General features: G+C 50.4%; 1 protein-coding gene across 4 annotated transcripts in view; it reads right to left on the reverse strand.

Moving 5' to 3' along the window:
• Window positions 1-20,727, reverse strand: part of Pik3cd (phosphatidylinositol-4,5-bisphosphate 3-kinase catalytic subunit delta) — a 49,560-nt gene that overhangs the window by 5,957 nt on the left and 22,876 nt on the right. For 2 of the 4 annotated variants that reach the window (XM_021200669.1, XM_029539788.1), the window contains exons 2-14: window positions 18,702-18,820; window positions 8,212-8,384; window positions 4,953-5,181; window positions 4,644-4,873; window positions 3,965-4,144; window positions 3,707-3,856; window positions 3,369-3,458; window positions 2,199-2,420; window positions 1,568-1,664; window positions 1,347-1,477; window positions 511-561; window positions 267-434; window positions 61-182 (exon numbers count right to left, since the gene is read on the reverse strand). In XM_021200669.1, the coding sequence (XP_021056328.1) occupies window positions 61-182; window positions 267-434; window positions 511-561; window positions 1,347-1,477; window positions 1,568-1,664; window positions 2,199-2,420; window positions 3,369-3,458; window positions 3,707-3,856; window positions 3,965-4,144; window positions 4,644-4,873; window positions 4,953-5,181; window positions 8,212-8,352 (1,811 nt within the window). In that variant the 5' untranslated portion in view covers window positions 8,353-8,384; window positions 18,702-18,820. Of the gene's footprint in view, window positions 1-60; window positions 192-266; window positions 435-510; window positions 562-1,346; window positions 1,478-1,567; window positions 1,665-2,198; window positions 2,421-3,368; window positions 3,459-3,706; window positions 3,857-3,964; window positions 4,145-4,643; window positions 4,874-4,952; window positions 5,182-8,211; window positions 8,385-18,701; window positions 18,821-20,546; window positions 20,696-20,727 lie in introns of those variants that run through there. The other 2 variants (XM_029539787.1, XM_021200667.1) reach the window with 2 other exon arrangements.

Below are 20,727 nucleotides of genomic sequence, written 5' to 3' on the forward strand. Positions count from 1 at the left end.
TGCCTTCCGGAAGAGCAGGGAGTCTGTGGGCCCCAGGGGTAGCACCCAGCTAGGACTCACGTCAGCTTCCGTAGGGACTTGATGGCGAAGGAGCCCACGTAGCAGTCGGGAAAGCTAAAGTCCAGAAGTTCCAGGGCGCTCAGCACAGGCAGCTCGGGCCAGGAACACAGCAAATGGATCATCTGGGACAGCTTGGAGGTCAGGCGGGCGTGGCGGGAACTGTCCGTCGCCCCGGGCTTTCCTCCCGAACTCCCCTCTCTACTCACCTGGGCCACATCCTCATGTTTATTCCACTTGGTGACCAGTAGCAGGCGGGCCAGTGCCTCTGGGAAATGCTCCTGGACTTCATGGCGCATCTTCCACACCAGGTCCTTCTCATGCTCGTACAGTTCCCCGGATCCCCGCCGCTCCAGGATCTCCCGCAGCTGCAGCTGCTGAGGGCGCAGACAGGGTGAGGCCTCCAAGCTCCACGCCCGACCCCGGCTCCCCCATTCCAAGACCGGAGCTCACCTCCTCTTCTGTGATGCGCCCACGCTCCCCATGACGCCCCAGCTCCAGGATCTGCAGATAGGATGCAGCTTATCTCACTTATCCTGGGCATAGGGCAGTCCCTGTCGGGCCTCAAAGCAGGAAGCTACACCTCAGACCTAACATGTCATCCTCACTGGCGGAAACTGTTTTGGGCATTTTGCACAGTCTTTACCGGCATCCTAGCTTGAAGCTACAACATACCAGGAACATCGTTCCCACACCAAACATTACCGACTGGCTGCTCTAATGGCTCTTAGAAAACCCTGAATTGGCATAACGGCATGACCTTAGCAACAGGCGAATTCCAGGGTGGCCAGGGTCTAACTCTCAGAACTGAAACACTGGACTAGGAAAAGTCTAGAACAGTGGCTCTCAACCTGGGTCAGGAGCCATCCGGGGGACGTCCAACACACCTTTCACAGGGGTCACCTAAGACCATCTGAAAATACAGATTATTTACATAACGATTCGCAACAATAGCAAAATGGGGCTGGAAAGATGGCTCAGTGGTTAAGAGCACTGACTGCTCTTCCAGAGGTCCCGAGTTCAATTCCCAGCAACCATATAGTGGCTCACAACCATCTGTAATGGGATCTGATGCCCTCTTCTGGGGTGTCTGAAGACAGCTACATGTACTCATATACATAAAATAAACCTTTTTTTTTAACTCTTTAAAAAAAGTAACAAAATGACAGTTATGAAGCAGCAATAAAAATAACTTATGGTTGGGGTCACCACAGCATGAGGAACTGTATAAAGGGTCACAGCGTTAGGATTGAGAGCCAGGGGGCTAGAAGGAAAGGGTCTTCACTGACCTTCTCCAGAGCAGGGAAGTACACGGGGTGGGGGGCCACCTCAGGCAGGCAGATGACCAGGGCAACGGCACTCTCCGTGTTGGGGTTCCCGCGTACTGTACCCGCAGGATTCAGCAGCTCCCCCTTTTCATCTGGACACAGGGACAAATGTAGCGGTGTGTGTCAAGTCACTTGCTTTGGGACCTTTACCCCGTTAGCTGCTCCCCTGGGGCTGGGCCCACCTGGGACAGAGGGCCACATGTAGAGGCAGCGTTCCCCCGTCTTGAGCTGATCTTTGTAGTCGAATAACATGAGGTTGGCCCAAGCGATGGGGCAGTCCTGGGGAAGGACACCAGCGGGTTAGCACCAGGCACAAAGGCCCCGTTGGCTGATCTCGGAGTGTGACAAACCTGAAGGTCACCTGGGGAGGGAGGGGATCTGGGCTTCAAGGGTGGACTCCTGGATAGACTCAAGGGAGGACCCTGCTTGAGAAGAGGGAGGACCAACCGCCTTATCCTAGTGACAAAATGAGCCAAGGCTGCATCTCAGCTCCTGGCTTCCAGAGAAACAGAGAGACACTTTAAATACTGGAATCGGTGACTAGGGGCCCAGCCACTCAAGACAGCAGCTGGCCCAGGCCCTTTAGTCCCTCTGAGGATACTTTGTACCCAGGGAGCTGCCTACAAAAGCCTACAGGTCCAGAGCAGATATCCCAAGCAGGCTGTTCACAGGCTATCCTTAGTGTGTGTAGGGATCCAAGCTGGTGGAGAGGCTTGGGGTTCAGGACCCCCCCTCCCACTCCTGTCCTCAACCTGCCTGCCTGTCTGTGGCACTAAAGGGAGGCCTAGGCTCCTCCCAGCCAGCCCTACCCACCGCCTTCTTAGACTTCTTCTTTGTGGAGCGCGCCTTCTTAGCCTTCTCCACGACAGCATAGAGAGCAAAACAGAGTCGAGCCATGCGAGGGAGGTCACAGACGCTGATATCGAACTCCAGTCGCTGCTTCCACACAGGCTCTGAGCACACATTCACCTCCGAGCTGGACACGGTCTTGCACAGCATCTCATTGCCATGGAAGAGCCCGGCCTGCACAACCAGCTGGGGGGAGGGTGGGGAGCCAGGCACAGATTAACGGAAGCAGAGGCCCTGGGCCCCACCCTTCTCTCTCCTCACCAGGCTTCTCAAAACAATTTTCTCCTCAAATAATGTCCTCATTCTTAAATGGGTCTGAATCTTCTCTCTCTCTGTGTGTGTGTGTGTGTGTGTGTTCCTCAGAGGGAAAGCCACTAGCCAAGTAGGACAAGAAGCCATGGGACAGGGGAGACCACAGACGGTGCATTGATAGCCCAAGGCGTCCCTTCCCATCCAGACCTCAGTTTCTTCAACAGAAGATGGTAATTCCACGACTCCCTGGCTCTAACATCCTAAGGCTGCCTGCCCTTCTTGAACGTTATGGTTGATCATCCCAGACCCAAGTGCCCAGCCCTCTAAGTGTGTGAAGTTATGGAGCTAGGAAGAAAAGCTAGACTGTCTGTGGGCTTCTTGTTCCACACATGGGACAGTAACGCCTGCACCTGCAAGGCAGATGTGAGGCTTGTGGAAGTGTTTTTAAAAAAAACAAACAAACAGCCCCATGCCCCCCCCCATCTTCAGAATCCAGAGGGAGCTCAGAACCCAGGGGATGAGGCAGCTCCCCGTCCAGGCTGCAGCCATGCCCTAACCAGCTGCAGCAGGCTCTTCCCTGTGTCTCTCGCATCTCCCCGGATGCCTCTTTTCATCCCCACAACCTCCACCAAAGTCAAATACACAGAAATCTGCTCTGCCTGGGTTTCCACGAATCAGTCTCTGGCTGGCTGGCCCACCCCACTCCCCCTTCCTGTTTTGAAGCAGCTTACAACCACTCCAGGCAGGGACGCTGGGTAATGTGGTCAGGTGGCTTTCGTGTGACATCTTCCCACTCTTCTTCCGCTGCTACCCCTCCTGGCCACAGCCACCTTGTTTGTATAGAAAACAGTGGCTCCCTCGCCTGACCAGGGAGCCCCCTACCTTCATCCGCTCGTCCGCATTCACTTTTCGGCCCTCGATCAGCTCAATGCAGAATGGCTGTTCCAGGGACCACAGGGACACAGAGGAGGGCTGGGGAATTGGGGAGACGGAGTTAGTGGCAAAGAATAAGATACCTCTCCCTAACACTGTCTTTTTATCAGAAAACCTGTTGTGCAAATGCACGAGGGTCCTCAATACCCCTAAGAGCCACAAGAGGACAGTGGAGGCTGCCCCATAGTTCACACAGGTCCCAACAGGCCCCGGTTACCCAATCACAGGCCCCTGAACCCATGGGTCTCCTGCCTTTACCCCAGCAGACAGAGAATACACCACCTCACCTTCTTGGCAGGGATCGGGGGAGGTTTGGCACGTGGTTTCTGCACTTGGGGGGCAGGATTGCTCTGCTCATCCCGCATAGCAAGGATGGAGGAGGAGTGGACCATGGTCAGATGGGGAGTCAGCCCACTGTGCAGGCAGCTGCAGATGTACTGGAAGAGAGGGGCTGGGTGAGCTGCTGATGGGGGACACCCGCTCACCCCCTAAGTCCGTTCCCTCGATGTTCCCCGGACCACGTGCGGGCGGCAGGGAAGGCGTACCTGAAAGTGGCAGAGAGGGTAGTTGCCATAGAGGTATTCGTGCCTCCCATTCACCTGCAGGGCATATTCCTCAGGCTGCTCCACCAGAGGCTGCCGGAACACCGTGGCCTTTTTTCGGAGGGCACAGGCCATCAGTGCCAGGGGCATGTCCTTGGTGGCTACCTGGAAGGTGAAGCTCTCCTGTAGGAAGAAGGAGGTCAGCCTTCTGTTCTGCAGGCCTCTAGGGCACAGAGGGAAGGTAAGGCTGCCTATGAGAGAGAGACGCATCTCCAAATCATGTCTAGGTGTTCGCTAACCAAGGGATGCAACCAACATCCACTGGGAGGGAGGGAGGGAGGGAGGGAGGGAGGCACTCTGCATTGTCAAATCTGCCTGATGAGTGGCAGTTCTGATTGTTTGCTTCTCTTGCAGAGGACCTGAGTGGGTTCCCAGCACCCACATGGTGGCTCACAGCCATCTCTAACTCCAGTTCTACGGGATCTGACATCCTCTTCTGACTTCTGTAGACTAGACACTTATATACACACAAGCAAAACATTCATACACATAGAATAAAGTAAAATAAAAAAATAAATCCAGATTTGCCCGATGAGACAATTAGTTAAGCCCATTGGGACTCCCGGGGACCTGGCAGATGCCCTCGTATGCTATTGGGAGAAGGAATGGGGAAGGGGCTCACCTCACTGCCCTCGAACTTCACGTTGACCAGCAGGGCTCGGTTGCTGACACGCAGTAAGCCGGCCCGCCAACCCCTCGCTGAGGGCTCCAGCTGCAGGGGGAAGCTATACTGCAGCCATTCCACCCAGCCCAGCTGCTGGCGGTGAGCCGCAGCCTCTTCACAAAACTGGCGCATCTTAGTGCGGAAGTCGTTTACTTCCGGGTCCCGCAGGGAATCAAACTCATGGAGACCTTTTCGAGGGGATGAGGGAAAGAGATCAGGACAATGTCAAGGCACGTGGGGCCAGCCTCCTGTTCCCGGTAAGGATACCTTTGCCAATGAGGAGGCTGATCTGAGAGTTAATGAGCTTCTTCACGCGGTCCCCCTCTCGGGCTACGAGGCGCAGCACGGGCAGGAAGGGCTGGATGTCACACAGCCTCCGCTGCTCATCCTCCAACTCCTGCTGCTCCGCCGTCTGGTTCACACAGGTGAACACATAGGCCTCGGGGTCACTGAGCATGTGGAAGAGTGGCTCATACTGTGCACGGTGCCACAGCACCTGGGAGAGAGGGGTCACAGTTAGTCCTTACAGGACTCCCACAGGGGCCAAGGGAGACCCCAGAGAAGACAAAAGCTCGAACACCGGAAGACTAGCCATGTTGATAAACTTCCTGTCTCTGCCCTCAGTTCATCGTGTCCGGGGTTTGCTGAGACAAGGGGTGGGGGTGGGGCAGGGCAACGGGCCCTTTATCTCCTCTATGGGGTTCATGGATGACCTTGACTACCGATCAGGACGGCCATGTGTGACCTTTGAACCCCCACCATGATCACTTGGGTAAGTACCACTATCATCACTTCCTTTGTAGACCAGGCTGGACCCATCTTTGTTCTGTCCCTGCTTCCTAAGTGCTGGGACCACAGGCATGAACTACCCCAATGGAGTATATTTATATAACGCTTACAGCCAAGATCAAGTGTTACACTGTCCATTCAGAAAAAGAGAGATACAGAGGGGGTCTGGAGGGATGGCTCTGAGGTTCAGAGCACTTGTTGCTCTTGCAGAAGACCTGGCTTCCGTTGCTAGCACCCATGTGACAGCTCACAATGCCCTGAAACTGGAGTATCTTGTGAAATTCACACCCTCTCCCCGCCTCTGCAGGCACTAGCACACACACACACACACACACACACACACACACACACACTCTCTCTCGCAGATAAAATGCTCATACACATTTTTTTAAAAATCTTCTAAAAAAACAGGTATAAAAGTTCATCATCAGATTTATCCCGAGACTCAAAGTGCAGGTACAAAATGAGCTGGGAGCCCCAGCAGGATGGCCCAGCAGGTCCACACATGTAACCAAGCCTGAACATCTGAGCTCGATCCCTAGAACCTACACAACAGAAGGGGATGCCAGATTCCTCCGAGTTGTCCCCTGATCTCCAAACCATGCCATGGCATACACAGGCCCACACATATACATGCCAGGAACATACACAGGTGAATAGATAAATGTAAAATTTCTTATTGAAAACTAGTGGAGGTATTGACTATATCATCTCATGTGGCCCAATCACAAATGGTTTTCCTTCTTTCAAAGATTTATTTATTATTATACATAAGTACATTGTAGCTGTCTTCAGACACCCCAGAAGAGGGCATCAGATCTCATTACGGATGGCTGTGAGCCATCATGTGGTTGCTGGGATTTGAACTCAGGACCTCTGGGAAAGAGCAGTCAGTGCTCTTAACCGCTGAGCCATCTCTCTAGCCCCTTTCTCTGTTGTTAACTATTTGTTTATTTACTGTGGTGGAGGGAGGCCATATCTACTGTACACGTGTGGAGGTCCGTGGACAACACAGGAGCTGGTTTTCTCCCCCAACCTTGTCGGGTCTGGGGATCACAGGTTGTAGGCTTGGAAGCATCCTTACCTACTGAGCCATCTCGCCAGCCTGCCTTCCTCTCCTTTGTTGAGACAGGAGCCCAGAATATCCTTGAACTCACTGTGTAGCTGAAGAGAACCCAGAACTCCTGACCCTCCAGTCTTCCAGTGCCAGGATTCCACGTGTGGATGGCCACACCCAGTTTATGATGTGTTGGGAATTGAACCCAGGTCAGCATGCGTCGTACACAAGCCCTCTACTGACTGAACTATACTCCCAATGGCCTTTTTCTTATCTTCCTAAATTTTAGTGAGTCTATATTATTTCCATAGTGGGAAAAAATTAGTAGTAAAGGAAATCTGGGGTGGGCACACAGAGGATCCTAGCGCCTGCAGCTGGCTTTCCTGTTCCCATTTATGGCTTTTAAAATTCTGAGATAAGGTCTCACCCTTCACCCGCTCAAAACACAATCCAGTAGATCCCACGGATCTTAGCGGGTTGCAGAGCCCTGTCTAAGTCACAGGCAGAAACCACCAGATGCCGTCCAGATGTGTGCAATGCTCGCTCGGTAAATCACCCTGAAAATGATTCAGTAAACCCCAAACCTCTTTCTAACAATGGTGTTTACTGCCAGGGTGACAGCTCTAAAGACGAGTTGGCTGCAAGACCCGTGCTCTGTGGACAGAGTGGTTCCGAAAATGACCGCCCCATCATGAGCGGGATGTGAGCCCAGCCAGAGGCAGCCCCGAAGCTGGCTTGAAGTCTCGCAGTCTCGCAAAGGGAAATGCACACTGTTAAAGGGGAAGCTGACTTTGGAATGATAAGTGGAGTTTAAACCACAGGTTTTTAGACAATTCTTAGAAATTTTATCTTGTAAACTTCACAGCTAAGGGCTGAGGTTGTAATAGCTCAGTTGGTAGGGTTGCTTTGTCAGTTCCTCAGAATCCACATTTTAAAGACAGATGACGCAGCAGTTAAGAGCACTGGCTGCGTTCTGTTCAATTCCTGGCAGAACGTGGTAGTTCAAAGCCATCTGTAACTCCATTTTCAGGGGATCCAAAGCCCTATTACGGCCCCAATGCACACCACACATACATATGGTGGATACCTATATGCATAAAATAAAAATAAGTAAATCATAAAACAAGGAAGGAAGGAAGGAAGGAAGGAAGGAAGGAAGGAAGAAAGAAAGAAAGAAAGAAAGAAAGAAAGAAAGAAAGAGAGAAAGAGAGAAAGGAAGGAAGAAAGAGAGAAAGGAAGGAAGAAAGGAAGAAAGAAAGAGAAAGGAGAGAGAAAGAGAAGAGAAAGAGAAGAGAAAGAGAAGAGAAAGAGAAGAGGAAGAGAAGAGGAAGAGAAGAGGAAGAGAAGAGGAAGAGAAGAGAAAAAGAGAAAGAGAAGAGGAAGAAGAGAAGAGGAAGAGAAGAGGAAGAGAAGAGGAAGAGAAGAGGAAGAGAAGAGGAAGAGAAGAGGAAGAGAAGAGGAAGAGAAGAGGAAGAGAAGAGAAGAGAAGAGAAGAGAAGAGAAGAGAAGAGAAGAGAAGAGAAGAGAAGAGAAGAGAAGAGAAAAATAAGGTGCACTGCTCCTGAAACAGCAGCTAAGGCTGCCTCTGGTCAGTCGCCGCACAGTTTATGCCCTAGAATTCTGTGTCTATGAACAGTGTTTCCCTGAGCCTCGAGGTGTGAGAACCGGCTGTGGCTCTACCTGCTTGATGGTGCTGAGGTTGGCATTGCGGGACACCGGGAAGTTCAAGTAGACTCCTGTGGGCAGCAAGAAGTCAACAACCACGTTCTGGCTCTCCTCTTTGGTCCAGAACTCCATGGGGCAGTCCACCCCAGGGGGCATCCTGTTGCGTTACTTCTCTGAGGCCTGTTCTCCTGTGGGAAAGGCAAAGGCACCATGAACTAGGGCTTGGGCCAATGGGACGGCCAGATCAGGGCCACAGGAGGACATGCAAAGCTTGCTACAAGTGAGGCACTGTCCTGCCGAGGTGGCTTGTGACTCCCACCAACTTGAGCCACCCTGTAGGCTGAGGTGCTTCTCGTTACAGGTGGACATGCCACAGGCCAAAAGACCGCACTGTGGCCGACAGGTAACCCACAGGGGGAAACAAGAACAGGTAGTTGCTTGCAAACCAGAAAAAACTCCACAGTTCTTAAAAAACGTTCTAACTAGAAACCAAGTAGCTTAAAACCAGCATTGACAAGTCAGCCACTGTGACACCTGCTGACAATTCCAATTCATGGGAGGTGAAGGGGGCTGATCAGAGGGAGAGCAAAGCCCGGTTATATAGTAAGTTCAAAACCAGCTTGGAGACCATGAGAAGATCTCTCTCTCTCTCTCTCTCTCTCTCTCTCTCTCTCTCTCTCTCTCTCTCTCTCTCTCCCACACACACACACACACACACACACGGGCACACACGGGCACACACGGGCACACACACAGGCACACACAGGCACCGAGAGAGAGAATACATGACTTTAAGGAGTTATGATATCGGTCGTGCCAACCCTCAGCCACCTCCTGCCCCTTCCACAGCACCACAGCAATAACAAAACATAACAGATAACAGGACACAGGGTGTGTTCACCACCCACACTCCAAGTCACCAAATCCCTGCCACCACCAGCTTCGCCCTTCCAGGTCACTGCGACCTGGAATCCAGCCACTTATCAACTGTCTGCGTGGTTTCATACTCTTATTACTAGTGTGCGTTCCTGGGCAATTCCTAGTATTTTCGGTGTGCTTTTAAACCCTTCCTGCCTGGTGATTCTTCAGAGCCGAGCAGTCCGACGCCCACAGCCCCAGGCATGTGCAGGTCTTTTGCAAGGAGCCTGCTGCTGCTGTGAGTCCCAGGATGCAACAGCCACATCATAGCAAGAAAACATCACTTGCTTGCAGCCCTCCTCACCAGCCTTGGGCTTCTGCATTCTTTCTGCCCCCCCTCCCACTGCACAGATTGGGGGGAGTGGGGGGGGCACCGATTTCCCGTTTAGTGCTGAGCAATAAGTAGCCACTTTAATGTTCACACAATCAAGTCTGTTTACTTTATGCTTTATTATTTTGATTATTTTTGTTTTTGTTTTTGAAATAGAGTCTCTACTATGTAGGCCAGGTTGGCCTCAAACTCTGTGAGATCTCAACCTCCTAAATGCTGGGATTAAAGGAGTGCACCACTGTGCCTGCCCTATTTTTATTCTTTAAAAAAACAGAATTCTAGGCTGAGGGTGTGTGGGTCAGTTGGTAGAGTACTTGCCACCCCCCCCCGCTCGACACACACACACACACACACACACACACACAGAGTTCTGCATTCACTTGCCAACACCACGTAAACACACTGGGTACGGCTCTGCACATCTGCTCATGGCAGGCAGAGACAGGATCAGAAGTTCAATGCCATCTTCTACTACATTGCAAGTTCAAGGCCAGCCTCGACTACATGAGACCCTATCTCAAAGAAAGACCTCTGAATTGGGCTGTGTAGCTCAATGACAGCTTAGCCTGCTTGAGGCTCTGAATTGGAGCCCAACACCAAAACGTGTGTAACAGAAAATGTCCATGCCTACCACAAGATCACATTCTCCTGGATTTAAATGACATATTTGGTTTATGAAAGATGTCCCTATCGGTGGTGGTACCAACTGGGCTGGGCCTGACTCACTGGGCAGCAGCTAGCAGTTGCTCCAGGCATGTTGCCTCCTGTGCCCCCACCCCCATCCCCCAGTAGCTGCTGGTACCTACTTCCTCTGAGTGTGAAACCACGTCCTACTTGGGGTTCCTCTTTCTGAGGCCAAAGTTTTCCTTTTTCATTTAAAATCCGGGCGGGGGAACAGTTAGGAATCTGGGGGGTTGCACCTACAGTGCATTCTTTCCAAGCTTGGGAATTCCGGGGTACCTTCGGTCACATGAACACAGGCTTGGCCTTTTGAGGAACCCCTACCCAAAGGTCTGGGTCTGAGACAAGCAGATGTTTTGTTTTCATGTCTCTCAGTCCCGTGAAAGGAAGTTCACAGCTGCATTTACCCATCTGGTGGCAGAAAATTAAGTCTATAAACAACTTCATTTAATTGTGGGGAAGACCATCAAGCCCAGAGAAAGGGAACCACTTCTCTCTTCCCTGGAAGAAGTCTAGAACCTTCCATTTCCAATAAGATACAAGAGAGAAAAGCAGGTGCAAGGACTCAGGGTGACCCCCAAATTGCACACTGATACAGCCATAGAGGTAAACTGTTGGTTCTCTCCAAGTGGAATTTGCCTGTGCCCTGGGACCAAGCCAATCATCATCCTCCCCAGGCACACACCCAACAGACCTCCAGCACAGACACTGCCGAAGACACTTAGGAGAATTTAAAGCACGGTACAGTCACCCACAAGGACACTTGTCGGGGGAAGCCAGTGGCAGGACACACTCTATTCTTCCCACTGACCGTTAGGTGGAAGCAAGGAGAAAGGAAGACTCTACAGACATCTGGTGAGAACAACGACTCTCATGGAAAGAGCAGAGCAACGGAAGTGGGGAACGAAAGCCAATACACACAAGTTCAAGGCCAGCCTAGGACACAAGAAACATTGTCTCAAAAGAAAAGATTCGCTCATGGCGCATTCACTCATGGCGCAGACAGCCTTGTCCTCCCCTGGAGTTATGCCTGCTCTCCACTTCCTCAGGCACGCACCATCCTTCCTGGTTTCTATAGCGATGGGGAGAGCACTGAAGGGTTCCCTCTCTCTTTTTTTTAAGTATTATTTTCAATATATGGCTGAGCAATGGTGGGGCACGCCTTTAATCCCAGCACTTGGGAGGCAGAGGCAGACGGATTTCTGAGTTCCAGGCCAGCCTGGTCTACAGAGTGAGTTCCAGGACAGCCAGGGCTACACAGAGAAACCCTGTCTTGAAAAGCCAAAATATATATATATATATATATATATATATATATATATATATATATGCTGAGCATGGCTGTGGTATGTAGGTATAAACACATGAGGACCCCCGCCCCTTAGAGGGCAGAGCCACCAGATTCCTGAGAAATGGAGTTATAAGCAGTAGTGAACATCCCACATGGAAACTCAACTTGGAACTCTCTAAGAGCAGTAACCACTCTTAACTGCTGGGGCAGCTCTCTACCTCTCCAGCACCAAGTCCCCCAGGCCCCAGGACACCTTTGATCCCCTGGATCTGGCCACACCAGCAGCCAGATCTATTCCCTGGGCGTCTACTGGGATTTTGTTTTAATTTACAGCATTTGATTCAGGTTTGATCTTTCTTTTTAATTTTGAATTAGCTAAAAGGCAGAAGTGGGTGAATCTCTGAGCATTCAAGGCCAGTTGACATAGTGAGTTCTGGCCTAGCCAGGTAGATACAAAGATATCCTGTGTCTTTAAAAAAAAAAAGGGGGGGGGCTAGAAGATGGCTCAGTGGTTAAGAGCACTGGCTGCTCTTTCAGAGGACCCAGGTTCAATTCCCAGCAACCACATGATAGCTCACACATATCTATAACTCCTGTCCCGGGGGATCTGACACCCCTCATGCAAGCATACATGCAGACAAAACACCAATGAGCAAAATAATAGACAAATAAAAATAAATGATGAAAACATTAAGTTTACTTATCTGGTCTCGTTTCTGTTTCACTCATACTCCAAACTAGCTGGCCAGCGAGCTCCCAGTCAGGTTGTTCCTAGTCCCATCTTTCCATCTCCCACTGCATGGAACTTTTTACATGGGCTCTAGGGACCCAAACTCCAGATGCCGGCTTGCATGGCTCTCACTCTTGCCCACTAAACCATCCCAATAATGCGCATCGAGTTGGGTTTTCTGCTGTCCTCCAGATAGCATCCTTTTCCACGAATGAAGCAACCCCTTTCAGACACTTCTTGTTTAGAAAGTTCTTTCCTTGCAGGTTGGCTGTCCCTGGGCCGCCATCAAGTGATAAACCAGGAGTGCAGCTCAAACGACTTAGAAGGTCAGTGAAGGCCAGGGCTGTCCCAATACCCGAGAGCAATGCCTGTATCTCAGGCACTCAGCCTGACTTTGCAGTCTGAGACTATATTATCCAGAAAGTGTCTGAGAAGGTGTTACATGACATAGCTCAGTCCCTTAAGTTTTCCACATGATCCACAAAATCAGCTATTGGACCACATTGTGGTAGATTCATGAGTCTCCTATCAACCCTTCTGGATGTCCCCAGCCAGTTTTCTTTTGCCTGAGACAGCTCAGCCAGGAAAGCACTTGCCTTGCAAGCGTGGGGCGTCCTCAGAACCCACAAAAAAAGCTAGCTACAGCCGGGCGTGGTGGCACACACCTTTAATCCGAGCACTTGGGAGGCAGAGGCAGGAGGATTTCTGAGTTCGAGGCCAGCCTGGTCTACAGAGTGAGTTCCAGGACAGCCAGGACTACACAGAGAAACCCTGTCTTGAAAAACCAAACAAACAAACAACCAAACAAAGCCGGGTACAATGCTATAAGCTTGAAATACCACGGGACAGGAGGAGTAGACAGTGAAACCTGGAGCTCACGGGTGATTAGCAGGTCAATGAAAGGCCCTGTCTCAAACAAAAATATGGAAGCCCTCCTGACGAACAGGACCTGCGATCGTCCTGACTTCTGCGTGCATCTGCGCACATGTGAACATTCGTGTGGACACACACGTAGATCCAGGAGAGAACTTCTCCAAAGACTTCAACAGACATGCCTGGGCTACCATCCGCATCCAGGAATGCTTCAGGGGCCCTAGGAGACTTGGGAGAGGCTTGCAAGCAAGCCAGGAAAACCCTGAGCTAGGAGCCCCACTGGCTGGAGTCTTGCTCCAAACTCTGGGTCCCCCGTGAGTTCTTTGCTTTTCTACTGAGCCTCTGTCAGGGCTCTCAGCGGCCACAATCTCTGAACTAATAAACTCCACCTTTTTCTTGGGTCCATGGCAAACATGGTTAATTCTGACCAGGCTAGCTCCCCGGCCTTTGTCAACATAAAGGCAGTCTTTGGGGTCCTGCAGTCCTGAGTCCTGGGAAATGGCCTCCTAAGGAAACACATGAGCCACTTTGGCAGGACACACTGGGGACAGGCAACAAGAACGAGAAGGGAAGTTGTGTCCCGCTTCTCTGGATGATAACCATCTTTATCCCTGAGGCCTGGAACCCTGGGAAAGCTACGCCATACTCCCTCATGCTGCTTGCTCCAAAGGGGACCCAGAGTCACTCCAGAGAGGAGTGTCAAGGTCCCCTGGGAGCCATCTCTGCATATCTGTGGAGCGTCAGAGAAGCCATCTGTCCAAAGCCTGGATTTCAGAGTCAAGATGACAATTTAATTAGTCCAAGAGAGTCTGAGTCACAGAAACTTCCAGAATGTGACTATGCATAATCTAAGTGTCCATAAACTCAGGCTGGAAGACCTAAGACTGGCGTCCATCTCCATGGTGAATAGGGAGAGCAAAAGCATTTGTGGAGCATGTGAACAGTGACCTGGGATAGATGCTGAACCTAGCACCGCTTTCAAAGAGGGCTATTTGCAGAAGCCCCTCAACCTCAGAAAGCCCTTCAAATAAAGGTATTCGTCTCTCAGCTGCAATCAACCTAGGAGGAAAACCGATGGGGACTTCAGGGCACGCAGAGCCCAAAGGTGCTTTATCCAAAGGGTAACCTCACAGCAAATGTCTAGGGATGTTCTCCAAGAAAGGACATTCTTAAGGCTGTCATCCTGCCCTGGATGCCAACAAAAGTGCAAAGCTCCCAAGACACACACCCCTGGAGGCCCCCAGAAGGGTGTGGGAAGAGCCCTGTTCCTTGGCTCACCCACTCATCTGCACTAACCACTGACTAGTGTGGTCAGCAGAAAGCCCACAGGCATCAGTCTCCCTTGCTCTTAGGGAATTTTTAGTCTAATGAGAGAAGAAGACAGAAAATCGAAAGGAACTAGAATGAACAAGATGATTTCATAGAGCCAAAGAGCTGAACTGAAACAAAAAGGACTTGTAGGGAGGTGTTCCATGGATGGAGAATGGTGGTGGGGGATACAGTCCATAGATGAGGGAGGCCACACTGAAGCAAAGGCTCCAGGGAGTGAAGGATCAATCCAGCAAAGATGGGCCCCACAGGGACCAGGTAGTGAGAACGAGGCAGGAAACCAGGTGACCAGTCCCAGATCCTCTGGGAGGGAAATGACCAGGAAAGGAGAGCATAGGCCCTGCCCACTGCTGGCCTCCAGTTTAGTGCTAGGATCGCTCTCGTTTCTGCCACAAAGCCATCTAGCAATAGGTTTAGAGGCCAAACCAACAACTGAGCCACTGGACCTTGGACTTTTGGCCCCCAAGACTACGGACTGAATAAACATCATTTCTTTGTAAGTAGCCGGCCTCAGGCATTTAGTTATAGTAATTGAAAACAAAACTTAACATAGTGTTTTCCATGACATGTCTGTTTTCCAGACATTTCCAAGACTCAGAGAGAGCACTAGAAACACTGAATGTGACTGGGCAGACAAGCCAAAGGAGAAATAGACACAGTTGTACATTGTATCCACTTTGGTTTCAGTTTCTCTGCTTGCTCTGTAGCTCAGGTTGACCTCTAGGCTCAGCCTGCTCAGTGCAGAGATACAGGCCTGGTACCCGGCTCACCATCCCTGTTTCTTACATTCCTGGAAGACTTTCTTCCACCATTTCCTCAAAAAGACACAAAAAGGTCTGTGTCATATTTTTGAAATTTCACATACCTATAACCCTAACACCAAATGAGGCAGAAGTATGAAGTTCATGAGTGCAAGGCCAGCCTGGGCTATACTGTGAGACACCTATGCACAGAGATGCACAGCTGCAAATCCTAGCCCTCAAGAAACAGAGGTAGGAGGAATGTCCCAAATTCAAGGCTAACTGATATACATAGAGATTCCTAGACCAGCCCCACCCTCTTTCAAGAAACCCAAACCAGAGACTAGAGAGATAGCCAAGTGGTTAGAGTACTCGCTGCTCTTGCAAAGGAGTGGAGTTTGGCTTCCAGAACACGTATTTGGGTGGCTCGCAACCCCCTTAACTCCAGATCCATGGGATCTGAAGCTTCTGACACATCACACTCATGTACACACACACACACACACACACACACACACACACACACACACAGTCTAAAACTAACAAAGCCAAGCGGTGGTTGTGCATGCCTTAATTCCAGCACTTGGGAGGTGTGTGCATCTCTGTGGGTCTGAGGCTTAGACTACATAGATGGTTCCAAGACAACCAACCAGAGCCCCTGTCTTGAAAATAAAAATAATCATCTTTAAAAGAAAACCATTATTTCTGATCCCACAGGGTTTGGTTTGCTTGAGACAGAATCTCAAGGTAACCTTGAATTCACTAAGTAGCTAAGAATGACTGTGAACTTCTGATCCTCCTGTCTCCCAAGTTCCTGGAGGTCCCCCCCACACACACACACCTTCCTTATGCAGTGCTGGGGGTTGAACCAGGGCTTTGTAGAGTACTTGCTAGGCAAGATATAGCCAACTGAGCTATATCTCCGCCCCTGTAAACTTAGTTTTAATGTGCAAACACATTTTGTCTCACCTTTAAAAACAAATGTGGCAACTTCTGGTTTCCTTTTTCTGTCTGTCTGGGTCATTTCTACTAAGACCTTAACTATGTAAGACCGTCCAGGGCTACCAGGTCAAATGTAAGGATACTGTGTCAGCTACTTCTACTTCCCTGTAATAAAATAACTCATAGAAATGACTCAGGGAGCTGGACGTGGTGGCGCACACCTTTAATCCCAGCACTTGGGAGGCAGAGGCAGGTAGATTTCTGAGTTCGAGGCCAGCCTAGTCTACAGAGTAAGTTCCACCAGTACAGCCAGGGCTACACGGAGAAACCCTGTCTCGAAAAAGCAAAAAAAAAAAAAAAAAAAAAAAATGACTCAGGAAGGAGAGACTTATTTTGGCTCACAGTTTCAGGGGGTCTCAGTCCATCACTGCCGGGCAGGCATGGTCATGATCGGCTAATTCATGGCTTGCAGGGGTCTGTAGCAGAGGCTGCTCATATCACAGCTGACCAAGAAGCATGCGGCACAGCAAAACCCACGGGTACCACTCTCACCCCTAATCAGCTACTTCTTCTTGCCACGCCTTACTTTACCAAAGCTTCAGCAGCCTCCCAGAAGTATACCACCACACCACTTGGGGACAAACATCTGAAACACGATACTGAGTGTGACAATTCAGAGTCACACCACCACAGCCACTAACCCCATTTGCATATCTCACTGTGTACAGGGCTACACAAGCCAGCGATCAGTGTCAAGAATGATGGTGGGTGCTCTTGTGAGATCAGTTTCCCCAGAGAAAAGCTTTGCAAGGCCCTGCCTGGTGACTGGGTAGAAGCCAAGCCACCAAGTGTCCATCATTCTGTGTGCAAGCGTCTAGGTTCCTTCCCATCCATCCATCAACTTTTTAAAATCTCCCTCCAATTTCTATCTACTCTCTTCCTCCCTGCCAGCCCTTTTCCCCCATTCATGGCTTTTGGTTTTGTTTCCTGACTCATTTAATTTAACCAGGACCATACTACTCCTTGGAGTGTGGTGGTCCCTCCCTAGATCTATCAGAAGCAAAGAGTCCAACAGTGAGAGGTAGAAGCCCTGAGCCTCTCCTCCAGCCATGCTTAACCATGGTCAGGCTCATTCTTGGGGGCATCCACAGCTGCTGTAAGTTCATATGGCAATGACTGTATAGTTCCCAGATGAACAACTCCAGTTTCAGGGAATCCAGTGCCCTTTTCTGACCTCCCTGTACATTGCAAGCACACAGTGCATATACATATATGCAGCCTACACTCATGAAATAAAAACAAATCTTTTTTTTTTAAATCCAAATTCCTTATGAATAAAGGCTAAAGTTATCATTAAAGGGTATTTCCAGAACCACAGAGATGTGTAAGAGTGTTTGCTGCATAAGACTGGCGGCCTCTCAATCCTCTCAATCGACATAAGGAGGAAATGAAAAACAACTCCACAAAATTGTGCTCTGACCTCTGTACATACACCACCACGGCATAAGTGTGTCTGAACACACACAACAATAATAAATGTAAAAAATGTAAAGCATTTTGAAAACTAAGTTTCCATCATAAAGAGTTCTGTTTCTACCTATTTCCAACATTAACACTTTTCTTAAAGCTGGGTGTGATGGCACGCACCTTTAATTTCAGCACACAGGAGGCAGAGGAGGATAGAGCTCTGTGAGTTCCAGGCTAGCCTGGTCTACAAAGGGAGTTCTAAGACAGTTCTAAGAACTACACAGAGAAACCTTATTTTGAAAAACTAAAGAAGAGGAGGAGGAGGAAGGGGAAGAAGAGAAAGAAAGAATGAAGAAAGAAATGTGCTTAATAGTTTTATTTTGAAAGCGATCCACAACCAAGAGGTTTAACAAGCACCAAGAAAGACCTAAAGATGATGAGAGAGACGCTAGGAAGACTTCACAGATGACACTGGCCCTGCACTGTTTTACCTGAAAAGACAACAGTTGCTCAAGCAAAGTGCTCTCCATGCACACACAATAATCATGTACCCACAAAACCTGCAAGGGGACCCCAGACTTCCCCGTCACACAGCTCAATACCCACCCAGCTGCTGACTACCTGGATGGGGGTGCCTTAGGTACTTTTCCATGGCTGTGGCTAGACACCATAACTAAGGCAAGTTATAGAAGAAAGAGTTTATTTGGGGCTCACGGTTTTAGAGGGTTTAAGTCCATGACCATCATGGTGGGGAACATGGTAGCAGGCAGGCAAACATGATACTGGAGAAGCTGAGAGCATACATATTAATATATAACCATGAAGCAGTGGAAAGGGACACTAGGAATGGCCTGAGTCTTTTGGAACCTCAACTTCCCCCACTGACATATTCCTCCAACAAGATCATACCTCTTAGCCCTTCCTAAACAATTCCACCAACTGGAGACCTAGCATTCAAATGTACAGCAATGGCCCAGAATCTCAGAAGAGCATCCTACCTTGGCTTTGTGACTGTCCCAGTCTCTGCAGACACAGAAGTCCCTACTTTATACTATCACCCAGCTATACCCCAGCCCCCACTCTCTTCCCCTGAGAATGCTCGTCCCATGGACAAGTCAGAGACGGTAGATTTTCTTCAAAATTCCTATCTGTACCACAGTACCTCTTCCTTCCATGACATATCTCTCCCTTCCCCCAACCTACCTGATTGGGATGGGCCAAGAAGGACCGCCAGCCAAGGCCCCTCTGCCTGGGAGATTAAAGGTGCTTTGGCATCAGCGGGCTTCATCCCACTTCTGCCTGGCTCTCAGCTCCTTATATGTCTGAAAGAAAGAAAAGAGGAAAGAACACTTTAAACACAGAATTTCAGAATCCAGTACATGCTGATGATGTATCTCAGGGCAGGGGGTGTGAGGCTCAGTGGCTGTGCCTGCCTAACATGCAAAAAGCCCCCAGCAATGAAGGAAGCACCATTTCATCTCAGATTCCCTTCTTGTAAGACAATCCCACTTTGCTGGGTCAGCCTTTCTCGCTACCTGTGTCAATCCCAGCCCAGTTCCCGTGGGTAGCAAAGAAATATACACCACAGGGGCATCCCCAGACGTGAAGCAGGGGTGTACACAGATGGTCTTTTATTGCTGCTGGTTGGTTTTGTGCAAGTCCAGTTAATTGATCTGAACCATGCCTAAGTTTGAATTCCATTGCAAGGCTGAAAAGGTAAAAGGAGGTCCATGAACTTTAGACCTTCATTCCCCAAAGCCAAGTCTAAGGGAAATTCATCTCTGTTGGGTAAGAGATGAGAAGGTCAGCTGTGAGAAGAGGGGTGTTTCCTCTCCCCTTGGGCACACCTAGAAACAACCTGCTCCCTAAGAGAGAAATAACAGACACCCTGCTCCTGTACAGTGGGGGCTACGAGCCTCGATTCTGTTAGGTTGAGTAGGAAAGGCTGCTGAAGACCCACAAGACAATCCATTAATTACTGGCTTCTCCATGAGACAAAAGCAAATGCTCAGGAGTCCCCTGGAAAGTGTATACTACAGACGCACATTTAATGGGTCCAAGCTGAATTCCTCTAACTGGCCAGACCAGACCCTAAAAGCAAGCTTAGCAACCCTGCAGCAGGAGCCTGGGCAGGTGGGTGTGGATACACCCTTCGGTTTAGCGACCAGGGAGGACCACTGGGGCTTTCCAAGAAAACTATCAGCAGAGCCGCCAGAGGCTTGGGTCAAGGACTAAAGGAAATAACTTACACGCTGTCCAGTGAAAATAACAATACTAAGAAAGCAAGGCAAGCGGTTGCAGGACAGAGCCAGGGAAACAAGAAGTTAAGTGCCGAAAGAAAGCGCTTTGGAAACGGGAAAGACAAAGCAGAAAGCATGATGGAGCCCAGAAGATTGCATCCTCAGGAATTCAGGACGGGAGATAAGGAGCCAGGAAAAAAAAATGCACCCGGGATTAGTCAAGCAGGACTAAGTCCCATGGCGGAAGACGGGTAGGACCTCCGAGCCTGGGCATGACTTCGGTTAGCCCCTCTTGGTTCAAGGGCAAAGCTAGGGATGGAGCGAGAGCGAGCCGACTGATGGGTAAGGGAATCGGGGACAGGGGGGAGGGGGTGGACGGGGGAGCGCGCACCGAACTGCTTCGGTTCCAGAGAAGTAAACAGCTCCTCCTCCTAAGCAAAGCGCGTCCTCCTTGGGAGCCCACTGAGGGTCCGGCATCAAGGGCGGCAGGAGACACACCCAGATTTCAACCTTAGAGTATCACAAAAAGATGCAACTCAGCACTTCCCCCCATCACACACACACACACACACACACACACACCCAGGGAATCCCAGGCAGGCTCGACCCTGTGTATGAATCGGCCTCTCCAGTGAGGTGCTATCGCCTCTGGATGCTCCGCCACCCTGGAACCCTAATGAACTCCCACCCTGTCCACCCAAACCCAGGCCGACAAAGCCTGGGGCAGCCTTAGGCGGGGGCAGAGCATTTGGCCAGTTAGGGGAAACACAGGGACCCCGACAGACTCCCGCACAGGTGGGTTTCGTACCCGGTGTCGGTGGCAGGGGCGGGCTCCGTCTCCCTGGAGACAGTTGCCCAGGGGACACGGCGGGAGGGTCCCGAAGTGACCGGAGGGCGCCAGCCTCCCGGCGGCCCTGGGCAGCCGGCCGGGCCTGAGGGCAGGCCCCGCTTGAGGTGGCGGTGAGCGAGCGAGCATCGGCGGAGGGGCG

The sequence above is a fragment of the Mus pahari genome, chromosome 6, assembly GCF_900095145.1.
Source record: "Mus pahari chromosome 6, PAHARI_EIJ_v1.1, whole genome shotgun sequence".
In the NCBI taxonomy this organism is placed as follows: domain Eukaryota; kingdom Metazoa; phylum Chordata; class Mammalia; order Rodentia; family Muridae; genus Mus; species Mus pahari.